Raw genomic sequence first — 25645 nt, forward strand, 5'->3', positions numbered from 1 at the left:
AAGAACTCAGCTGGTGGTTTGGGACTCTGTTGATACTAGGGATGTCAGGATACCAGAAATCTAGTAGTCGATACCAATACCAGTGAATTTTTACGATTCTCGATACCAATTCGATACCACGGTAAAAAAAACAACAACAACAACAATAACTCCCCTGTACTGTAATTCAACACGCACTCTTTTATTAAAAACATTTACAAACATTACAAAAATCAGAGGCATGTAGCCTTTAAGTAATAAATACAAATAATTGACCCATTTTGTTCATTTCGGTGTATCAGCGGCATGTTATCAATCGATAGTCAGACGACGGACGCTACATACTGACCGTGAACGCATCTGGTCCGTCAGCTCAGAGTAGCAGGAGTCACACACGGGACGGGAGAGTTGACAGACCGAGAAATAGCAGAAGATTTATTGTTGAAGTGAAAAGCAAACGCACCTATTTGGCAATATTTCACGTTTAATCCCAATGCTATAAGGGAACCAGAACGTTAATGAGGTAATCAAGAGAACCGTCACTTTTTCAAAATTTGGGCATCGACTTGGTACCGAAATATCGGTTCTCATGACATCCCTAGTTGATACTACAACACTGTTCCCGCTCAGACTATGTCTAAGTCTCACCTGTTCGAAGAGCGTCATGGCAAACTTCTGGTGGGGGATGCAGTGTCTGGCTGTACAGATGTCTTCTTTGGTCTCATCTGCGATGTGGAAGTGAATTCTCATCAGGATGTTTTCCTGCACAGGCACACAGAACAGAAATGATCATCGGTCGTTGACGAGTGAAGAAGCACCGCACGAAGTGTGTGTTTGTATTACAAAGCATTCTGCAGCGTCGTCCATGATGCCGAGCTGAAACCTCTGCTCGTCTTGGAAGGTTTTGGCGAGCGCGCTGCGGAGAGCGTCGGACGGCAAAACTCTCTCACTGCTGTACTGAAACTGAGCGAAGATACTCTGAAGGAGAGAAAACAGGCAGATGGAGGGTTTTAGAAACAGGAAGCTGGTCCAGGATCAGCTTCAGATATCAGTAAGAGTGATTCTCACCTTTAGAGCGCAGAAAATGCACGAGTCCTCCATGCACTTATGAGTCGTCAGCTGACGGAAACTACGTCTGAAGATATCGAGGTGCCACAGAACCTGAGAGAGAGAGACGGAGTGACGATATTAATAAAAAACACAATTGGGGGGGGGGGGGGGGGGGTGGCGGGCCCAAAAAAAATAAATAAATAAACAACACAAAGGAGCTACACACACCACCTGGTCCGGTCACCATTCAAGGTGCAGGAGATGAAACTAAGGAAATAAGGACGAGGAAGAAATTCCACCCAGGGTTTAAAAAAGCAGTCAGATTGTGTCAGAATAAAACTTACATCAAACTAAATATTGATTTCCTTCTCTGATGTACCAAAAAAAGAGACAGTCAAAACTATCTTCCTTCAGCAAATACCTGACAACATCTGATCCCAAAATCTCAGTGGACAAAGAGCAGGAAATAAAGACTTTCCCGTTTGAAATAAATCCGATTTAACCATCTGAAAGATTCTGAAAAAAACCTTTCTGTCCACAACTCTGCGCTGGAATATAAAAAGCAGTCCACCAAATCAAGAAAACTATCTTAGTCTAAATGCTTAAAAAAAAAGTGAGACGACTAAAGCAGAAAACTTCATCCGGACCTTAAAATCCCTGAAAATCAACTTCCTGAAAATCGGTGTGTCTCAGTGCTGCAGCGGCTGCTCCGACTCCACTAAAAGGCTCAACGCGACGGGTTTACATCAGCATGGCTACCGGCCAATCACCTGTCAGCACCGCCGCTGACCTGAGACCACAGCCGGCCAAATCAGACAGCTTCTTTAGTTTAGTGACCTGAGGAGGAGCAGAAGTGTGTGTGTGTGTGTGTGTGACTGTGTCAAAAACAGAAGAGACATGAAAGAGTGTGTGTGTGTATGTATGTGTATGTGTGTGTGTATGTATGTGTATGTGTGTGTGTGTGTGTGTGTGTGTGTGTGTGTGTGTGTGTGTGTGCGTGTGTTAGCGTGTCAAACTGTGTTCATCACTCTCTCCATCTGCTTCAGGAAACCATCTGGACTCCTGCATGACGAAGACGTGTGTGTGTGTGTGTGTGTGTGTGTGTGTGTGTCAAGACAACAAACAAAAAAAGAGCCAACATGATGTTGCTGCATGTGTCAGAGAGAACAAATGTCCCAATCGACGGACAAAACCAGCACTTTGAAGAAGTCACAATGAGCTGCGGGAAGTTTTACCAAATCAACGAATGATTGATAAAAAAGGCTGATTAATGGTTAAGCTTGCTAGAAGGTTATCTTAGCTGATGAACTGCTGCAGCTGCACTAGTGACACTGTTTGACTGGAACTCCATTAAAAACTACTGAACAGCCTCCTGCAGCACAAAGCCACCGTCACAACGATCACACTGTTAGTACAGAGGCGGAGAATGTCTCCTGACAACCTGCCATTACATACTAACTAATCTGAAACACTCCTGTTTAGCGATGATCTAAACACCTGTAAGAACGGTTTGTCCTGAGCTCAGATCAGTAGATCTACTGGAAGTTTGTTCAGTTTGTTCTAAAATATGCAGCAAGTGTGACAATTTACAAGCATTCTTTAGCATCATTTATTCACAAAAAGATTGTGAAAATCAGATTCAGGCTCTCACAACAACGAACACTTTCAACTGACGGGCGGCTGCAGCGGCTCAGAGGTAGAGCGGGTCACCCACCGATCGGAAGGTCGGCGGTGTAATCCCCGGCTCCTCCAGTCCACATGTCGAAGTGTCCTTGGGCAAGATACTGAATCCCAAATCGCTCCTGAAGGCATAGCCATCGGTGTGTGAATGAGTATTTAGATTAGATCCTGATGGGTAGCCGTGGGTATGGCAGCCTCTGCCATCAGTGTGTGAATGTGTGTGTGAATGGGTGAATGCTGACATGTAGTGTGAAGAGCTTTGAGTGGTCAGAAGACTAGAAAGGTGCAAATAAAATCCAAGTCAATGAACCATTTCCATTTCTAAAGGTAATGCTAAGGTCAGTTCAACTGGTCCTGAATCAGTTTCAGACAGGGCTCTTAGGCACTTTCATGAGCCAACATTTAGTCCACTTTAATCAAACTCTGGTGCGGACCAAAACAACTGGACAGAGACCGCCTGTGAGAGGTCGTCTCGGACCGTTTCCAAGAAAACCAAAACACAGGCTGCCTGTGTGGGCATCTGTTGAGATGGACACAGGTAAACGACAAGTTAACATAAGTGGGAGAGGACTGACTTGGACCTCTGCCAAAGCCTTGACATCTGGACTGAAGAGAACACACAGAAGATGATAAATACAGTCCACAAAAACAGTGACGTTTATAAAGTAGTTTGAGTAACTGAAGGAGAAGGGATTCGTGCCCTCAGTGCCGACTCAAAGTGAAAACAATTCAACGGCAATATTTCAAAGTCCTAGAGTCCCTGCATAGAAGTAGCAACTCTTGAGACAAAAAAATACAGATTTGTATCCTACGCACCTCAGCCAATTTTTTATTTTTATTTAGTCTGCTTTAATTTGTGCACCAAACTGAGCCAGACTAAAGTCCTGATTCGGACTAGACTTATGGTCCAGAACTGCAGATCAGCCTACATGAATCATCTGAATACACTGAGATAACACGGGGTCTCCTAAACCATGACACACACGCACGCACGCGTGCTGTTTATAAGAATCAGAAATGTCTTGTTAACAGCGACACCTGTGGCCGTTAAGTCAACGAAAGTCAGCGTCCTGTTGCTCGCGCTTGTGCTCGCTCTACATAGACATGAATGAGCATCGGTCAACACAGTGAGGCGACACACGTCAGCTAAAAGCACAATATCACTCTATATTTCAGCTGCTTGGCAGTAATGTTAGCTGACCAGACCAAGGTCTCTCCATGAATCAATGCTGATCCTAGTGTTGGCTTTTCCTGCTTCAGCCTCCCGACCGCGGCCGGAGGGAACAGGGGAGACGCCGGAGTTTTGGTCGGAGACGATAACGTTTCTCTCTGCGGAGAGCCATCCCACACGTTGCTGTGGGATGGCGTTCCATTCCTCAACCAGGATTCACTGCAGGTCAGCCAGCGTGGTTGTGTTGGTCACTCTAACACGTACAAGCTGATCCTACAAGTGTTGAATTGGGTTGAGATCTGGACTCTTGGCAGGCCGTTCCATTCTCTCTACTCCCACATTGTGGAGGTAGTCTGTGATAACCCTGGCTCTGTGGGGGCGAGCGTTGTTTCTTGGAGGATGAAGTTAGGTCCCAGATTGTGGAGATATGGGATCGCCACTGGCTGCAGAATCTCATCCCGATATCTCCCTGCATTGAGATTGCCTTCAATGATGACAAGCCTTGTTTTACCAGTGAGGGAGATGCCCCCCCCCCACACCATGACACTGCCCCCACCAAAAGCTGTTACTGCATCGGTGCAACAATCAGCATAGCGTTCTCCACGTCATCTCCATACTTTGACCCTGCAGTCCAACTTTGGCAGACAGAACCTGGACTCATCACTGAACATGACATTCCTGACGATGAAGGGCAGTCATTGCAGGCTTCCTGGTAGCCTTATGAGAATACACTGTTTACCATTGACAGAGCATTTTGGAACATTTTTCTTGGGTGCTACCCACATAATCAGCTGTGCTGCTCATCCCACAAATGCATGGTCCTTACAAGTTGGACATCATTGTGAAGGTAAATAAACAGGCTTTCCAACCATGTAAAATACAATGACCATTAGCATTGTAACAACAGAGAAATAATCCACCAAACACAAGTTTCCAAACTTTTTTCCCCAGTATATAAACTGGAAAAACAAAGTTCGGAAACTTGTGTTTGGAGGATTATTTCTCTGTTGTTACAATGCTAATTGGCATTGTATTTTACATCGTTGGAAAGCCTGTTTATTTACCTTCGCAATGATGTCCAACTTGTAAGGATCATGCATTTGTGGGATGAGCAGCACAGTTGATTATGTGGGTAGCGCCCAAGAAAAATTTGCCAAAATGATCTAAACAGTGTAGTCTCATAAGGCTACCAGGAAGCCTGCAATGACTGCCCTTCACCGTCAGGCCCGTTTGCGCTGGTGTCAACACAGACAATGGAACCTGAACATGTGGGGGAATGTCATGTTCAGTGATGAGTCCAGGTTCTGTCTGCCAAAGTTGGACGGCAGGTCAAAGTATGGAGACGACGCGGAGAACGCTGTGCTGATTGTTGCACCGATGGAGTAACAGCTTTTGGTGGAGGCTGTGTCATGGTGTGGGGCGGCATCTCCCTCTCTGGCAAAACAAGACTTGTCATCATTGAAGGCCATCTCAATGCAGTGAGATATCAGGATGAGATTCTGCAGCCAGTGGCGATCCCATATCTCCACAATCTGGCACCTAACTTCATCCTCCAAGATGACAACGCTCGCCCCCACAGAGCCAGGGTTATCACAGACTACCTCCACAATGTGGGAGTAGAGAGAATGGAACGGCCTGCCAAGAGTCCACACCTCAACCCAATTCAACATGTGGGATCAGGTTGGGCATGCTGTACGTGTTAGAGTGACCAACACAACTTCGTTGGCTGACCTGCAACGAATCCTGGTTGAGGAATGGAACGCCATCCCACAGCAACGTGTGACCAGGTTGGTGACCAGCATGAGGAGGAGGTGCCAGGCTGTTGTGGCTGCGTATGGATCTTCCACCGCTACTGAGGCTCCTGATGGTGTATTAAATTAATAAAGTGTAAAATAGCCAATATGTCATGTTTGTTCCTTGTTACTGATAGAGAGTTCAATCATCCAATCCACTAAACAACTCAAAACAAGAGTCAACACCAACAGGAGAATACACTGTTTACCATTGACAGAGCATTTTGGCAAATTTTTCTTGGGCGCTACCCACATAATCAGCTGTGCTGCTCATCCCACAAATGCATGATCCTTACAAGTTGGACATCATTGCGAAGGTAAATAAACAGGCTTTCCAACGATGTAAAATACAATGACCATTAGCATTGTAACAACAGAGAAATAATCCACCAAACACAAGTTTCCGAACTTTGTTTTTCCAGTATATATAGATATCTATAGATCTATAGATATAGATATAGATATCTATATATCTAGATCTATAGATATATAGATATATAGATATATAGATATATTTCTATTCTGTACCTCTCTGCTTAACCCAAAATATTTACACTTCTAATTTCAGGTTATAAGAACAATATTTTCTGTTGTTCTCCGGCTTCTCTTCCATCCAGAGGCTTTGGGAGTCTCCTCTCCTGCTGAGTGGCAGGAATCCAGACATGGAGGAATTTTTTCATCACTTTATTTATGAGGAGGGTTTTAAAAAGAGCCACGGCGGTCTGGAGGTCAGAGTTGAGTATAGTTTGAATCCTTGGAGTGATGAGCAATTTCTATGAAACTGAACTTTGACTGTGGCGCCACAAAATGCCACAAACTGAGGCAAAGTTAATGATTGTGTGATATCCAGAGTTGTACGGCTCCACCTCATGAATGTACAGAGAGACAGAAAGTGGACCTTTTCTTAAGCTTTAGAAATGTAAAGACGAGATCTGCAACAGTTAGTTGATTAATGGAGATTAGTCCATCAACAGAAGTATTTTTATGATCGATCAATTGTTTTAGTCGCCGAACATTCGCTGGTTCTCATTCCTCCAATGTGAGGACTTCATATTTCTGTGTTTTGGACTGTTGAACGAACAAAATATAACATCTGAAGACGCCATCTTGGATATGACGGGTATTTCGCATTAATGTGACACTTTATACCCCAAACGATTAATAGAAAAAATAATCAGAAGATTTGAAACAAACGCTAAAAGACCATAGAGAGAAAACTCCAGCATCAAATGCCAAAATATGACAGAGAGACAATAAAAAACTATAAATAATTCAAACAATAATAGTTCATAGTGCTGTGGTGAATGCACAGGTACATTTTAAAGAATAAACATGAGTGTAAGGATTTATAACAAAGGCTTCTCTTCATGATTCACACAGCAGCCATTCATACAAAATACACATAAAATAACAACTTCTCTTCTCCAAATGACAGAAGGGGTGTTGGAATAAAAGCTCTGAGGTGTGAATCTGGTACATCTTTAGACAGAGTCCTCAGTGACACATACTGTGGTGTCAGCACTTTGGGTGTGTTTGTTTTCTCCTTCCTGTCCTCCCCCCCCACCAGGTCCAATATGTTGCTTTGTTCCTGCAGCATTCAGCACGTCAGCCAGGTAACAAACCTTCAGCACAGATCTGTGCAAGACAAATCCTGTATACTTGAATTCTATAAATCATCCATCAGTGTTTAGATTGACCTTATTAATCATTTTGTCTATAAAATTTCAATAAAAAAGTGAAAATCCCTGTTAGAATGTCCCACAGCCCAAGGTGATGTCTTCAAACGTATTTATATATCTGAGGTCAAATAATCGTTGCAGCTCTCGTTTCAGTTCATTTCTATGAAAATCAACCTGCAGACACTTGAAACCTGCTGCAAAGAGACAACCCATCCCAGTCCGTGTTGAGTCTGCTTTAGGTTCTCTGTTAAACTTACATTCATCGCTGCATGATGATGCAGACATTTGACGCGAACAGGAACAGGAACATTTTAAAAAATTGGGAAACTTATAAGACTTATGAATGTGACTCACACACTAGCAGAGGGAGAGAGACTGAGACAGAGGGAGGAAGGAGCAGCGAGCTGTGAGGGGGGCGGGAATGTCAGTCGAGGGGTTAAATCCCCAGGGGAGCGGGGAAGGCTGGATTTGAATGCATTTTTTAAATATCTGAAGGAGGTGCGTTCAAGCAATGTTGCTCTTTAAGAAACTGTCAAAAAACTAAATGAGGTTACTGAACATCGACTGTGATGGATTATCTAAAATACTGTTATGAACATCCTGCCACAAAGCTTAACTGGGTCCGGTCAGACGTCTGAGAGGATAACTCTCTATTTCTGAAAGGTCTTTCATGCTTTTAGGTTGCAGAAAGACTTCTTTACAATATTTTGTGTGAAGTGTTTGTTTTGTCGCCGTACAATGGTTCAACCAGACTGACAATTAAAAGAGCACAAAGAGACAAAGATCCCTCTGAGCAACAGTTCAATCAGAACAGAAGAAATCAGTGGTCATTGGATAAAGAAACTGGAAGCTGAGCATCAACAATGTGCAGATTTAAACAGCAACAGGTTCCTGTTTCAGAGTCAAGGTCACAATAATGCAGCCTAGAACAAGCTGGAATCAACAGCTGCAACGTGTTGCTTTAGCAAAGCTCTTCTTCAAACTTCAATATAGAAATAGAAGGTTAGTGTAGGACAGGGGTCAGCAACCTTTACTATCAAAAGAGACATTTTAGGCAAAAAATAAAAAATAAAATCTGTCTGGAGCCGCCAAACATTTGAGTATTGTGATGAATAATATAGAATATAGAATATAAACTACAAAGTTTATAGTCTAAGTATATAGTATATAAGTCTAATGCAGTGAGGGCCAAAGTGCAAATGTACTACGGAGAATTAGGGCCACATTGAGGGAAAAAACATCTGAGATTTACAGAATAAAGTCTGAATATTATGAGAAAAAAGTCATAACTTTATAAGAAAAAAAAAGAAAACATGTAAAACTAATTTATTTTCATCAACGTGGCCCTAATACTCCGTTGTACCGTCGTACCATAGACCTACAACAATGATAAATAAAATGAAAATGTAAACAAAAAACAGTTATTCATTTCCATTTTTAAAAATCCACAGGGAGCCACTGGAGAGGGGCTAAAGAGACGCATGAGGCTCCGGAGACGCAGGTTGCAGACCCCTGCTCTAGGGTTAGCACTACTGGAATATCAGCTGAACATACTATGGACTGACACAATACACAGTTTAAACCTCTTCAATCTAACCACTGAGTAGACTGCAGAGGGCCCGAAGAAAAATGTAACAACTAGGGCTGTCAATCAATTAAACTATTTAATCGTGATTAAACGCAAATTAATAGCACATTTTTTATCTGTTCAAAATGTACCTTAAAGGGAGATTTGTCAAGTATTTAATACTCTTATCAACATGGGAGTGGGCAAATATGTTTGCTTTATGCAAATGTATGTATATATTTATTATTGGAAATCAATTAACAACACAAAACAATGACAGATATTGATCCAGAAACCCTCACAGGTACTGCATTTAGCATAAAACAATATGCTCCAATCATAACAAACTGCAGCCCAACAGGCAACAACAGCTGTCAGTGTGTCAGTGTTCAGACTTGACTATGACTTGCCCCAAACTGCATGTGATTATCATAAAGTGGGCATGTCTGTAAAGGGGAGACTCGTGGGTACCCATAGAACCCATTTACATTCATTGATCTGGAGGTCAGAGGTCAAGGGACCCCTTTGAAAATGGACATGTCAGTTTTTCCTTGTCAAAATGTAGCGTAAGTTTGGAGCGTGGTCCTCCTGTGGACATGGTTGGTAACAATGGTTTTCTAGTTTCATACGATACCAGTATCTTCACTCTAACTTTAAAATTGAGCCTGATACAACCTTAAAAATCACAAGTTGCATTAATGTGTTAAAAAATGTGTGGCATTAAAACAAATTAGTGTTAACTTTGACAGCCCAGTAACGAGTCAACATTTAGAGCCCAGCTGCTCCATAGTGGTTCAATAAGAATCGAGGCTCACTGACACTTTCAACATCCAAGTTCCAACAGTGTTCTCCCCTGTCATGCAACACTGTGAGGACATCGACTAAATGGATGTTTGAAATGTTTCATTCTTCTTCTTTTGGGACCAACACTATCTCAAATGTTAATTATACTTATAAATATATATTTGGTTTCTGAATTATACAGTTTTTTATCTTTGTTAAAAAAGTTTTTAAAGGAAAGAAGTTAAACATAACAGCTGATTACAAACTTTTCAACAGTGGTGCACATATCATTATATTAAAAGTTGGTTTTCATACCAATGACCTCAAACTGCCTGAAAGGAAGGAAATCAATCTAAAACGTGGTTTGGACAGATTAGAAGGATAGTTACGATTAGTATGTTAAAATGTGCAAACACACCGGTAAGAGGGCTGAGGTCAAATAGGATTTGCCAGGTTGACCTTTGTTACATATGATAAATATCAAATGGTGTTTCCGCTCTGAATAATGTGTCATTAATTGAAGTGTCTGATTAAATAAAGTCAAGTGGATCAGAGAGCTGGATGTCCTGAGCAGCAGAGAGGATGAGAGGATGAAGATGTGAGAACAGTTGAACTCGAGGCCTCAGCTGCTTATAACCACGATGTTCTTCCTCTTCACTTTGTCTTCGTCACATGTCGGAGCTGCTGAGCCTCCCGACGACTCCCCCGGTCCACCGCCACGCCACGCCGCCTCCACTTCCCTCAGCTCGGCCGCCTGCGGCCTCACAATCCTTTTGATCACTTTGTTGTGACGTTGGGCAACAGTGACGAGTCAAGACGGACAGAGAGCTAAAGGAGGAGCTGGAGGAGCTGGAGGGGGTCAGGGTGGTGGAGGTGGAGGTGGAGGTGGAGGTGGAGGTTGAGGTGGAGGTGGAGGTGGAGGTGGAGGTGGAGGTGGAGGTGGAGGTGGAGAAGAGTCATGAGGAAGTGGGAGTGTTCACGGTACACTGCGCTCAGATCCTGCTGGGCAGCACACCTGAGGCCGAGAGTTACCCCTCAGATTTACTGTAGTCATACTAGGGCTGGGCAATATGGCCTGAAAATAATATAGTGATACACGATATATATATATATATATATATATATATATAGATATATATTACGATTAGTAACATTTATATATTACGATTAGTAACATTTATGTTACAACCCGGAGTTGGTGTAGGGGTAAAGGGAGTAACATTGAGCCGATGTTATCAGGCAATCACTTGTTTATTGATGGGTGATTGATATATATAGATATATATAGATATACATATATATCTATATATATCTATATATATCTTCTAAGCACTTCATAAATGCTTGGTTTAACCCGTTGATGCATAAAATCACACCAATATGATGATTCTTGTAGTCCCTGCAGTATATGTCTGCATTAAAACCTTCTTGTTTATATTCATTAGTGGTTTCTATTGCGACTTTTTTAATCTTGCATGCAAAAAGGGGGAAATCCCAGTTGTCGATGGAATATACAGTGATACTCAGGTTTGGCTCACACGTTCTGCTGGACGTTCAGATCGGTAGTTGTGGAGAAGTGGGTCACCTCTGTTAGCTGGTTGGCCAACTTTTCTCTCACTGAAATGTAGAACTCCGGTAGAGCTTTCTACGCAACAAATGTGTGACCAGGCAGTTCATATTTTGGATCAAGTGTCTTAATGAGTCTTTTCAGGCTTTTCAACTACGCTTACCGGCGTTGTGATGTAGTTGTTTACAGCGGCCGTGATTTCTTTCCATTTTGCACTTTTTTTGTCATGGGATTGCTTTGGAAAGCGAGGAAGCCAGAGTCATTTGCTTCTGGGCTGGTTCTGGTTGCTTTGGTCGTGTTCTCGCTGCCGTACTCGCTTTGCCGCTTCAGCTCTTTCGCTTTCTGCGGGCTCCGTCTCTCTCTACTGCGTCCCTCAAAATACAAAAACACGCCGGCCGCATACGTCACACACACACTCGCCCAGGAGAGAGGTCTGGATGGAGGCGGAGTCTGTGACGTGTGTCTGAGAGGGAGCCGGAGGGAGAGAATGAAATGCCAAAGTGAGTCTCATGCCGGCGGGGGGGCTTAAAAACATTACATGACAATTTGTAGTCGATGTTCGCGATATAGTCATTCTATATACCGCGTGTGGGACAAGCTGCGATACATGGACCCACCCCTAAGTCATTCTGTTTTTGTATTGTAAATCTAGCTAAAATGGAAGGAGTCCCGTCTGTATGTCTGTCCTTTGATTTTCTCCACAACTGTTCATCCAATCAACTTCACACTTGACAGTGTATTGCTGAGGACCCAAGGGAGATCTCGAGACATATACAGTATATTAGTAGTGCGTTACGTACATACTGTGTAGTGTATTGAGAGGGGACCCCTATTAACTGTTACGAGGTCGAATGGCATGCTGGGTACAGCTCACTCTACGTCGCTCGCTACAATATTGACTGTTACGCTGCAAGACGGCATGCTGGGTACAGCTCGCTCTACGTCGCTCGCTACAATTTTGACTGTTACGCCACCCAATGGCATGCTGGGTACAACTCTCTTTCCGTCGCCCGCTACAACATTGACCGTTACGCTGCCGAACAGCATGCTGGGTACAGCTCACTCTACGTCGCTGGCTACAATATTGACTGTTACGCCGCCCAACAGCATGCTGGGTACAACTCTCTTTCCGTCGCTCGCTACAATATTGACTGTTACGCTGCCGAATGGCATGCTGGGTACAGCACGCTCTACGTCGCTCGCTACAATATTGACTGTTACAGCGTGGACACACATACAACATCAGGAGCGCGTGGCGGCTGCGTGGCGTGTTGTTTTTTATTTCGGCGTCCACGTTAACAGGTTAGAGCAGCCACACTGCCCGCATGAGACGCAGCTGAGACGCGCGTCTCACGCTGCGTCTCTTTTATAGAATAGAGGTCTCGCCTATTTTTGACGCGAGCCGTGTGCGTCTCACAGCAACAACAGACAGTGAAAGTGATCTATTGACAGTATATTAACATCTTATCAGCTACATTAATACAGTTTTGATGTCTAGACATCTGTAGAATATGTCACAGACAGTGAAGGTGATCTATTGACAGTATATTAACATCATACCAGCAAGAATTTACTAAAGATTCAAGGTCTATCTGTAGAATATGTTACGGAGATGAAAAAAAAGTAAAGACTTATTTTTAAATCAACAATTCCTGCTTTCATTTCAAAATAAAAGCCCTGAAGCGTTTTTTCTATGGAGCGAATTCCTTCATTTGTTAACACGAGGCTTTTATTCTGAAATATGAGCAGTCAGTGATGAGGAACTTGAAGTGACTTGGAGAGCTCCATGAATGAATATACAGTACGGAGTTTTAATCGTGGATTATAACTATTATTTACAAATTACCACACGTTTCTTAACCTTTCTCTGTCTAAAATAAATATAAATCACATTTATCATGAAGTTAAATGGCCATTAAAAGGCAAACTCCATGTAGAAAGAAAGGGCTGACAGCAGCAGCAGCAGAAAAGCAGCCGACAGGCAGCTGGTGTGAACACCCGACGCGGCCACCACGCCACGCAGCCACCATGCCACGTAGCCGCCACGCGCTCCTGACGTTGTATGTGTGCCCCGGGCTTTACGCTGCAAGACGGCATGCTGGGTACAGCTCGCTCTACGTCGCTCGCTACAATATTGACTGTTACGCCGCCCAACGGCATGCTGGGTACAACTCTCTTTCCGTCGCTCGCTACAATATTGACTGTTACGCTGCTGAACGGCATGCTAAGTACAGCTCGCTCTACGTCGCTCAATATAATATTGGACGGATTAAGTTACTGCTAATGCTAAATACCACTTCCTGCTGTTGTTGGTTCACATTAAAACACTTCAACTGAAACATAGGGAGGAAACAATGTATGTTCTTTAAAAATGGTTGTGTCTTAGTGGTAACCCACAAGTTGCAAAAACTTACAAAAAGTCTTGCGAGACTTGCTGCCTATCCTAACGTTGACCATTCAAGGTCAATGCCTAAGTTCACCTATCTCGCGAAAGTTTTGCAACTTGTGGGTTACCCTCTAGACACAACCTTTAAAAATCCTGTCAGACTCACGATGGACAAAAAAAAAGATCAAAATCGACGCAGCAGAACCAGAGATGTCGGCTTTCTCATTCCACATATTATTTTCCTCGTCATAACCTAGCGCCTACATTACCCATAATACAACTTGACCACCGACAGCTCAATTGGACATCATAGTGTGTTATGCTAGTAGCAGCTAATAAAGCCTGGAGCCTCTTGCCTGCAGCAGAGATGAGCAGCGGGCTACAGAGGTCTGGTAAGATCACTTCTTTCTAACTCAACACCTCCTGAGATTTTTACTTTTCAAACTTGTAGTCTTCAGACCCAACCAACGCTGACTCCTCTGGAAAAAATTAAAGGCGTTATACTAATTTTAAAACATATACAGTAGAACTTCAAACACCTAGAAACATCACTGAGATGGAAAATCGGTTCCCATTTAAGGATTACAACGTTAAACGGTTTAAGGGTTTTTCTGATGACAGAAGACGCCGTGATGTCTGTGTGCGGTGACCTCTGACCTCTGGCTGTGTGTAATGTTGCTGCTGAGCTTACACTACTAAGCTTCAGTTAAACGATGTAATGAGTGTTTCCTCCTCAGCCCAGTCTGTCATTTCAGCAGCAGCCCCACCCTGCAGGGTTAATGAGTCAGCCTCCGTTTAAACACCAATAATTACTGCTCTCACACTGTCTGAGCTCTTATTGTTGAGGCAGACAACACACCTCCTCCTCCACCTCCCCTTTAAAAAGCTGAGTCATAAATAAGTGCAACGTGCTGTCTGGGAGGTGTTAGAGGCCTGGAGGAGGCTCATTAAAGGCTCCCATAAGTATGGAGGAGGTTATCAAACTGGTTGTTATGTGGATAGTGGAGTCATCTGTCTGACTGCTGTTTACCAACCACAGTGCTCATTGATTGACTGGCTCTAAGGCAATGTGGTGGAACTGAGCTTTCTGTCGGCGTCTACAGTGGATGCATTCAGCCACAGTATTGCTGAGTAAGACTGACGCACAAAACAAGGCCATTAATGCACAAGTCATTAAGAGTCTGCAGCCATGATAGCAGCTGTAAAACAAAGGCATGAGGATCTGTTGGTTTTCATTCATTTTGAACAGGGGTCAAGGGTCAAGACAGACAAAATCCTCTTGCTGGGGACTGACGGAGCATTTTGCCCACTGGCAACTTTGGTAAACAAATTTCTGGCTATTTTCATATTTCAAGGAACTAGGGATGCACCAATACCGATACCAGTATCGGGTATCGGGTCCGATACTGTGCTCATGTACTCGTACTCGCAAAATGGCTCCGATAAAACGGCACCGATACCACTTTACGGCCTGTCGTCACCATCTTTTGGGTCCTATTGCACGCGCTCACGCTCCACCTCCCTGCGGGGCCGGGATCCCTCCTCAGCTGCCGCGCGCCGACCCTCACTTTCATTGCGCCACGGAGTTGTGCTTGCACCCTCTGACTCGCGCGTGCATTAGACTCCTTGGTCCGTGTTTCAAGACGGGTCGGGTGGGTTGCAGACATCGCCGCAGATCCCTACGTGGGCCGAGCCCCGCCCTGGGGGCACGACGCGATTGGGGCACACTGAGGACAGTCCGCCCGGTGACACTTTGTCCACGGCCCCGGGAAGCACCTTCACCCCGAGCCTTTTCAAGCTGACCAAGAGCGGTTGCGGCGCACCGCCTCATATGCGGGACTCCCCAGCCTGCCGTGTGTCGCTCACACCCTGCAGCTGGCTGTTAACGAGGGTCTTCAGGCACAGAGAAGTACTCTAGAGGTACTCGGTATCGGCGAGTACCCAAATAATGTGGTAAATAATACATGTACTTAGTACTTGTACTCGGTCTGAAAAAAGTGGTATCGGTGCATTACAGTGTAATACAGAAGCCTGTCTGTAAACTGCCCGTACAGCAGTCTGTTGCCCACACCGAGATCCAGAGCAGCACGTTGGGCCGCCGCGTCTCCGTAGCTCTGCTGTGAGTCCAGCCCGGACAGCTGACGGCGAGGACCGAGCAGCGAGCGGAGCTCTCTCCATCCACTCCCCGGCGGGGTTCAACTCCTGCAGCGCGCCCCGGGCAAGGCCTATGGAAAGGAGGCTGGGTCACGCTTCATCAACACGTCATATCTTTGGGGATACAACACACGCGCAGTAAAATCTGGTCTGCACTCGCTGAAATTGAGTCAATTGCAACGCACGACCGCAGCTTCAGTCACACTGCGCATGTGTTATACCCCGTACCCCAAGACCCATGTCCACCCGTGACCCAGCCTCCTTCCAAAGACCTTGACCCCAGGCAGCCCCGACCCTCGCTCAGCTGTCCGGACTGACCCACGGCAGGACTACGGTGGCGTGCAGCCAGCGGTCTGACTCGCTGCTCTGGATTCCGGTGCAACGGACCGCTGGACGGGTTTACAGGCAGGCTTCTAGTGCCGCGACAGACTGGTGCACCGCGTCCTTCAGGGCTGCTACAACAAGCTAACTGTTGCGTTAGCTAACACTAGCAGCTAGCTACAGCTCGATAAAAAGGTCTCAATAAAAAGGATTTGTTTTGTTATGTGTTTAAAAGAAGTTCACAATTTACACGTTATAATTCATTTCCTGATAAGCTGCTGTCTGATAGTTTACTGCCAGTTCATCAGGTACATACAGTGGTAGAGACTGAAGAGGACATCTGGACATCCTCATTGGACCAACCCGCTGTCAATCATGTACTCTGCTGGTTGTTGATTGGTAACCAGCTAAGGGAGGTTCTCCTCCCATGGAGCATCATTTGACGTGTCTTGGCCAATCAGAGACAAGCATGAAAAAAATTAAATGCATTGAGTTGATAGGAGAGGTCCCGCCCCAAGGGAGGACGGAGGGTGCTTGACCTCCTTTACCCCCCCTCGATGCCACAACCACTTCACACACAGGCTGCTTTATCCCCTCTGCCCTGCAGGGGCGCTGTTGACGCATTTTAATTAGGATTTAAATAAGAAGAGAGAAAAATGATTTTATAAATGATACTGAGATTTGGTAATGGTTTATTTCAACCAATTACTCTTTTTTATATTTTGAGCTCCTTCTTGCCTCTCAAAAAATAGAGGAGGAGCAACCTCCTCTGCCTCTATGGACCAGCCTCCACTGCTGTATGAACACTGAACAAACACTTTCCCAAAAGCAACAGGTCAAAATATAGGCTAAAAAACTGAAAAGCATCTCTTATGCTGTGAATCATAAGATCCATGTTTGATGTGTTTCCATTCACATCACCTACAACGGTGAAGCGACGCCGACACACTGCCCTTATCTTGTACACAACTCTCTCTCTGTGGTGCTGTAGCTGAGCGGGAACTTTTTCCTTTTTCCAATTCATTTATCATTTTTTTGTTTATAAAATGTGAGAAAATAGTGAAAATGTCCGTCACAGTTTTCCAGTCCAAGGTGATGTCTTTTTTTCACATTTTTGGCTGGACCACAGAGGGCCAGTCCTACAAACGCAAGGGGACTGGCAAACGCAAGTCACTGAGCGACTGACTGAGTGATGAAGTTACACGATTGGTCGGCCGAGTGTTGGAGTTTCCTCATTGGCCGTTGCTCTTTCAAAATGAAAAGGCGGGAAGAGTCTTTTATGCAAATGAGCCCGTCCAGCACAACACGTCCGGCTCACGAAACTTGGACCAAGCTGTCAAACTAGGTGATCTAGTTCCAAAACCAGATTTAGCAATAGCATAGCCTATTTGGATTGTTTAGACGGAACAACAGAAAGTTTACGAGCAGGCCACCATGTTGTTTCCTGTTTGAAACAACAAGCAGAAAACCAGGGACCAATCAGGAGCATTCCACCAGAGGGTACGTCACCGCTTGAACAACCACTCGAGTGGAGCAGCGCGTCCCCTAGTGTCCTCGCCGGACCAGGTGGACGTGTACCGCTGGATTTAACATTACAGAGATGACCACTGAGTAGTTGTAGAACAATTTAGCCACAAATTGACAGACTGACCGTACACGGTCCAGACATATACTCGGTTTGGAGTCTTGTTTATTCAATCAACATCAATCCCAAAGGCATTTTTTCTTGATCAATCACTTAAATAATTGATTATTGAAATAGCCAATTCATTTTCTGTTGATTTTTTCAGCTCTAAATCAGCAGATTAATCAATAATGTAAATTATCTAAAATTTCAGCCCTAATTTATTTAACCAAATGATATTTCATGTCTTCAAACACACTGTAGACTCCCCGGTCCTGAGAGGGTAATTCAGCAGGCACGCTCTACAACAGGTACACTGACCTTCTTGTCAGAGGTCAGTACATGTTTTCACTGAACACGGGTCTCACAACAGGGGTCAAAGGTCAGACAGAAAGGTGGTGTATGTGTGTGCGTGAAAGAGGGAAGTCGAGAGAGAAAGAAATTGACAGAAAGTGTGTGTGTACCTGCAGGGCGCTGTTCAGGAAGCAGCTGTTCTGTCCCGGTTCATTGCTCAGCCCTTTACTGGGAGCGATGGACGTCATGGTGCGAGGCGTCAACATCCCTTGCATCGCAACAACACCACTGCCGCTGCCACCGGCCCCGTTTCCACCTCCACCTCCTCCACCTGATGCAAAATAGTTCCTCTTCCACGACATCTTCCCTGCTCTCTCTTCTTCTCTCTCTCCTTGTTTGTCTCTCGGCCTCGCTCCCAGCAGGAGTCAGCTTTCTGTCGTCCGTTCTCGTATCGAAGGAGACAGAGACATGTCCTCCGGCCGAGGGGAGGTTGAAAGCCAAAATATGATGAAGACTCCTAACAACAGGATGGAACAAGAGCAAGAAGAGGGAAGCAAAAATAATCTGTGGGAAAGTTTGAGCAGGAAAAAAAATAACTTTGCTCCAAAAAAACTGAATCCAAATAAATTCCTTGAGTAATAGATTTACAGTTTAATGTTCTTAAACTTAAACTGATTTCTTCTGCATTTTTAAATTCCAAGAATTGCGATAAATGATAAAAAGATTCAAGGATATCCAGGAGTTCTGTATCTCCAGAAATTCCAACAGTTTTCAGAAGATAATAAATATGCTGTATCCTCTGTGTGAAATGTCAACAGTTGATATTCTTTATGCCACCAATTTCAAGAAATTCCAAAGGTCCTCTTCTTTATATTCCAAAGCTTTCAAGGACTCATCCCTCTCCGCATCAATGTATTGCAGGTGCGACAACCTTTGCCCTCCTTTCACATGGAAACACGTGCAGCTGAGCCGTGACTGCACCTCATCCTGCTCTTCACCATCATCCTCACCACAGCTAGAACCAATAGAAAAGGTCAGAGGGGGGGCGGTCACAGGTCAGAGGCTAAAGACGGATCTGCAGAAGAAGAAGGACAGAGTTTGAGATGTTTCTGCTTTGAGGAAAAACAACATTGAGATTCTGTTAGACTGTCATCACAGCTCAGGGATTTATCTACTGTTGAGCTGATGCAGTTCATTTCACACCAGCAGAGTTTCTGCAGAATTCACTAAATATACATTTTAAGACCTCTTTAAAGGGACTGTTTGTAAGAATCAGAAATGTCTTGTTAACAGCGACACCTGTGGCCGTTAAGTCAACGAAAGTCAGTGTCCTGTTGCTCGCGCTTGTGCTCGCTCTACATAGACATGAACGAGCATCGCTCAAAACAGTGAGGCGACACACGTCAACTAAAACCACAATATCACTCTATATTTCAGCTGCTTGGCAGTAATGTTAGCTGACCAGACGAAGGTCTCTCCATGAATCAATGCTGATCCTAGTGTTGGCTTTTCCTGCCTCAGCCTCCCGACCGCGGCCGGAGGGAACAGGGGAGACACCGGAGTTTTGGTCGGAGATGATAACGTTTCTCTCTGCGGAGCCCCGTCACTTCACAAGACACGGGAAACCTCTGTTGGTCTGGAGGAGCTGCAGCAGTTATTTCTGCACAAACGTCCACTAGATATTCTCAGAGCTAAACTAACTCTCCTGCAGTGTGGAGTGTGCGCGCATGCACATGAGAGTGGAGCGAAAGAGTGAGAATGAGCGCGGTGTGTGAGTGAAGGCAGGCAGGCAGAGGAGCAGAGTACAGCAGAGACTCCGGTTCTGGAGACCAAAGCTAAGGTCTCCCCCGCGTCCTCCGACCGCGGCCAACACTGTTTAACAGACGGGCTTCACTAGATACAACCAAGAGGTTTTGGTGCTTCACTGGAGTTTGTGTTGGAGTCTGAAGTGTCAGTGTCGCATGGGACACTGACCAGCAATGATTTATATGTGTAAGAAGTTACAAACAATCCCTTTAACGCCCACTCAGCCGTTAGCAAAACGCATTTACGTAGGTTAGTGAGTAAGTAAGACTCAAAATATTAAATTTGTTTAATAGTGTTTTCTGTGGCTATGGTGTAAGAGCTTTGCATCTCGACCTGGCATAGTATTAGACATTCAATTAAAAACAAAGCTGTTTAATAAGCTGCATGCTGATGAAAGTTGTGGAACTATAAAACTGAATAAGAGGAATGTAATAAATGATTCAAGGCCTTTAAATCTATTCTGAGACTTTATATTGAGATAATTTAAGGCTTCTGCAGATGGAGGAAACCCTTCTCCTCCTCCTCCTCTTCTTCACACTGCTGTCACATTAACAGTCAGGAGCATTTACAGCCTTTCCTGCGTTTCTCTCTCATCTCATTCTGTCTGTACCTCGCTTTCTGTCTCGCAGTGGTTTTATTGTGCTGACTGTCTACTTGTGCTGCCAAAGACCTCAGGGCTTTTTATGACACTTAATACAAAACACACACATTGAATGAATGTAAACCAGACAGACTTTAACAGGACACAAACGCAAATCTATAAAGTATGTCAGAGATGGAAAAACTTGATCTATCTTGAGGGAAATTGTTATGAAGCAGCTGCAATAAAAAGTGTGAAAGAGTGCAAATAAAACAACAAATTCAAAATAATGTAAAAAGAAAGAATAACTTTTTAAGTGCATGCAGGATTAAAAACGCACTTCAGATACTGTATGTGCTTCTGAACATGTATGTGTGTGAGATCAGGGATATGTCACCACACACACACACACACACACACACACACACACACACACACACACACACACACACACACACACACACACACACACACACACACACACACACACACACACACACACACACACACAGGGCCTTTCCCATTTGTCATTTTATACGGCTTGATTCCTCTCCTCGACTCCTCTCCTCGCGTCTTAGTCCCGGGAGACGCGAGGGGAGGAGGCGAGGAAAAGACTCGAGTAGAGAGGCGGCGAGGAAATATGTTTTTAGAAACATGTGACGTCCTTTCCTCTGAAAGCTCTTTCAGTGACAGGCTACTTCAGCTGCGGTGTGTGAAACAGAGCTACTGCAGTTCCTTCTGCTGCTGGAACTCTTTACCATCAACATGGTCCGTCTGTTGTTCACACCTACAGTTAACAGATTATAACTAGATGGTGAATCAGAAGACAACTAGACTATAAAATGTTTAATCTGTGATCTGTCTTCACTCCGGTATAAAACTCCAGTGATGATGTCTGTATCAGATCAGTCCGATCGGCACAGCGTCCAATCAATAACTGATATCCAATAAGGGGGCGTGTCGGTCGGTAAACAACTTCCGTGGAGGACACACTGGAGGATACACTGGTGTATCCTCGCTCATGGCTCCTCTGGAAAGCCTCCCCGGTTCTCGATCCTCGCTCCTCGAGATGCATTTTAGGAATTGGGACGTCTTCAAGAGGGAGCGCTGAGATCGATTTCCGGGTCACAGCCGGAGAAGCGAGGAGCGAGGAGCGAGGAGGAGGATCCAGGCAGTAAAAGTCGACTGACAGCAGAGCAGCAACATTTGTGCTGAAGTCTTGAATTGTGAAACCTCTCATCAGGTTTACATTACAACCATTTGAACCATCAGAATATCTCACAGTGTGAAAATGATTCATGTGAAATACATGCATGAACACACATGTCAAAAGGTTCGAGACAATGCTACAGTAAACCTTTAACCTTTTCTCAAGCTGTCAGCTTGAACGTGAAAACAAACCGGTCACAACTCACATGATGCTCTGCAAACCTTCAAAAAAAAGACTCTTCTTTAAAGCTTTCACAACTTTTTCATGTCAAACTCTACCTCATTTTAGCTCTGCAGTAAATATATATACTGTAAGTACTTTCATAAATGAATCAACGCAGAGTGAGAGAAGTAAGAAAGGGTGTGTGTGTGTGTGTGTGTGTGTGTGTGTGTGTGTGTGTGTGTGTGTTATGTAAGTATGTAATCAGTGTGTGAGTGAGGTAAACTGCCGGTCAGAGCAGAGGGAGGTGAGGAGGGATTAGCCTGATCAGACGCCGTCTGTCTGCATAGGATTAGACTGTCTGTGTGTGTGTGTGTGTGTGTGTGTGTTTGTATGTGTGTGTGTGTGTGTGTGTGTGTTTGTATGTGTGTGTGTGTGTGTGTGTGTGTGTGTGTGTGTGTGTGTATGTGTGTGTGTGTGTGTTAATGTCTATCTGTTCTGTCTGCTGCTCTTCCATTAACAACATTAGTTTTGTTAATTGCAGCAGGTCAGCAGTCTAAAGCAGAAACAGCAGTGTACCTGACTGATGTTTTTGTGTTTAACTCGTTGTTTGTCTGTTTATTCTCCGTGAGATGATAACAAACCACAACAACAATAACAACAACAACAACAACTTGTTTGTCTGTTTATTCTCCGTGAGATGATAACAAATCACAACAACAACTTGTTGTTTGTCTGTATATTCTCTGTGAGATGATAACAAACCACAACAACAACAACAACAACTTGTTGTTTGTCTGTATATTCTCTGTGAGATGATAACAAACCACAACAACAACAGAGGCCTGTACTACGAAGCGAGCTCAACATACCCAGGGTATCTTCTCGTTATCTGGCTTCACTAACCCTAACAAACCAGATCTCGCTAAACGGTTCTACGACGCTGGTTATCAACTCGGTAAATCAACCCAGGGTTTCTCAGTCTGGTTGTGAGCGCGTTCACATGAACGAGGAGGTGTTTGCCGCATCTGACCAATCACAGACATGGACAAGTCTACTGACAGACAGGCTGAGCGGCACATTATACAAAGGAAGAAACTATATTAGACAAATACGAAGAAGTTAAACACATAATCCGGACTAAAAGTAACACAGTTGAAGCTGCTAAATGCAGAAAGAACAGCTGGCAAAATAAAAAACTCCCGATGTGTGAATGCGTAAATTAACAGACTTATTAATTTAACGGAACACTCAAAAGTCAGATATAGTCGTCTAAATATAAATAGTGTTTAAGAGTGTAATAGATTAATGGATTACTCTTCTTTGTACTCTGTGAGTGCTGTGTGCTGTCTATGACTATTTAAACATCCTTTCATCTGCGTCCCCCTCTGTGTCGGCGTGAAAAGGACTCAAGAGGAAGTTAAAAAATATAAATAAAAAAAATATGAATCAAAGTGGTAAACACCCACAACATAAATCCAGCTGTCCTTCCTGCATTTTTCAGTTTAAACTATGTTAATTTAAGCCTGCATTGTGACCGTAACTTCTTCATATGTGTGTGATATTATCATACAATCACAGCATTCAGCTCTGATTGGTCAGTAGGAGGTGCTTTCATATGAGTTGATCTCTTATCTGGAACATAACCTGCTGTGCAGGTTAGCCGTTCAGCACAAGTAACCATGGTGATCTACCTCGATAAGAAGTGAACCAGATTCGTAGTACGGAAAACCCAGAGTTAACCCTGAAGTTACCTCCATAACCGTAAATCCTGCTTCGTAGTACAGGCCTCAGATCAAACAGCCTTCAAAAGCAAGAAGCAGTAGCCACCAACAGGAAGTGGGTTACTATCTGAGTCTAGACCAAATCTAGACCCGTGCTTAAAGGTCTCATATTATGCTCATTTCCAGGTTCATAGATGTATTTTAATGTTGTACTAGAACATGTTTACATGCTGTAATGTTCAAAAAAAATGTTATTCTTCTCATACTGTCTGCCTCGGTCTGCCTGCATGAAGCCTCTTTCACCCTCTGTCTGAAAAACCCTGATTCAGAGCCTGTCTCCTCCCAGTCTGCTCTGATTGGTCAGCGTGTCCTGGTCTCTGCTGTCAATCAAACGCCCTCAACACAGCGTCACTCTCTCCCCCTCCCTGCAGCTCCCCCTGAGCTAGAGAGAAGCAGGGAGCAGGAAGAGTTTCACATATAAACTACTTAAAAGTTTATAAACCAGAAACTTCACACAGCGCACGTTACCGGAGGAGTCTGATCCGAAATCTGCGAGAAATTTGAAATTAGAGAAATCTGCGGCCAAGATTCCAGGTTTTCCTGACGGTTCTGCTCCGGTAACTATGCTACTTTATAGCTCTGTTAGTTAGCTCAGTATTTAGGTTCTGCATAAACTCTGTAAACCGTAAACATACACTCTGTTTTACGTTTGTCTTTACAGGTCCATCTGTGAGAAATGACCGACAGAAGCATCCCAGAGGAGAGCAGATAGTTCTATTTACATGGGAGATACAGAGCTAACATGTTAGCATGTAGCTACATTACAGAGCTAACATGTTAGCATGTAGCTACATGTGACGGTGTGTAAACACAGCGAACATCAGGGTGGAAAATAGAAGATGTGAAACAGTAGTCAGTTCATTATTTCTGGTAAAAGACAGCTGATAAACGTAGTAAAGTAATCAGAGTAATGGTGTATTAGTTACTGTAGGAGCTGTCTCTGTGTTACCATGCCTACAGGCCGGTTAACGTTACACTCACCGTAGTTTACCGTAGCTCAAAGACTTTATCCTGTCTCTGTCAACATAACTGAAGGTGGAATGAAAAATGTAATATTGTCATCTGTTTACTCAAATAAAGTTTGACTGTGAAACAGAAATGTGTTGTGTTGCTTACAGTCACTATTTACTACCTGTACTCTTCTATGCATGACATCAAATTAATGTTTCATATCACCTGTTGAAACAGTGTAATTACATAAAGTCTTTGTGAAAGAACATGTTATATTTATCGCAGATGATGGGAGTACATGAAGACTGTTCTGCTGGTTCTTGCAGACTAACAGAAGTAGGAGCATGCTTTGCTTATAGTTACGAAGCGGAAGCGAGAGAGTCACTCTGTGGGCGGGGTCACCTAGCTGGAGGTTCTCCGTTGTTCTAACGTTCCACCAGGAAACCCTTATATGGCCTGAAAAATATCACCGACATCACCAAAGTAAGGAAGTGCTGCTCAGCGAGATGGAGCAGGAGGAAAAGAGAGAGGATGGTCTTTTATGATACTATGGTGACCTGTAGACACACTGGGGACAGATATTGATGTTTAAAAGACATGGAAAAGTGCATTTTGCATAAAAGGTGACCTTTAAGAAGAACACGTCTTCAATTGATTCATTTATTTAGCAAGAAAAAAAATTATATATTTTTCCTTTTATACACAAACCAACCAACTAAAACTAAAGCCTAGAAATATTGTGAGGGGGTGGCTGTGGCTGTGGCTGTGTCGAGAGGGTCGTCCTCTAACCACAAAGGTTGGCAGTTGGACCCCCAGATCCTCCTGTCCGCATGTCAAAGTGTCCTTGAGCGAGACACTGAACCCAAAGTTGCTCCCCGGTCGCTCTACAGCAGCCCACTGATCCTACAGGATTCTGTCCAGTCCTTCAATCCTGAACCAAACCGCATGGCTGCCCTTTGTCTGAATCCTTTCTTCTCACCCTTGGACCAAAAGAACCTGCGAAAGGCCGCACAAAGAACTTCTAAGGCTGAAGACGCAGAAGAACCTGCGAGACTTCGACCGAGGACACCAGGACGCTACCAGACCACATGGCTGCCCTTTGTCTGA

At 44.1% G+C, this 25645-nt stretch overlaps 2 protein-coding genes across 2 annotated transcripts in view; one reads left to right on the forward strand and one right to left on the reverse strand.

The window, feature by feature from the left end:
- The window catches only part of LOC141773450 (cytochrome P450 3A30-like), a 302943-nt gene that overhangs the window by 161783 nt on the left and 115515 nt on the right, over nt 1–25645 (forward strand). The window lies entirely within an intron of this gene.
- LOC141773539 (ubiquitin carboxyl-terminal hydrolase 54-like) overlaps nt 1–25645 on the reverse strand; it is an 80136-nt gene that overhangs the window by 33468 nt on the left and 21023 nt on the right. Inside the window, exons 2-5 of the mRNA XM_074645384.1 lie at nt 18219–19123; nt 1048–1140; nt 823–957; nt 427–741 (exon numbers count right to left, since the gene is read on the reverse strand). Of these exons, the coding sequence (XP_074501485.1) occupies nt 427–741; nt 823–957; nt 1048–1140; nt 18219–18410 (735 nt within the window). The 5' untranslated portion in view covers nt 18411–19123. The remainder of the gene's footprint in view (nt 1–426; nt 742–822; nt 958–1047; nt 1141–18218; nt 19124–25645) is intronic.

The sequence above is a fragment of the Sebastes fasciatus genome, chromosome 9, assembly GCF_043250625.1.
Source record: "Sebastes fasciatus isolate fSebFas1 chromosome 9, fSebFas1.pri, whole genome shotgun sequence".
Taxonomy (NCBI): Eukaryota; Metazoa; Chordata; class Actinopteri; order Perciformes; family Sebastidae; genus Sebastes; species Sebastes fasciatus.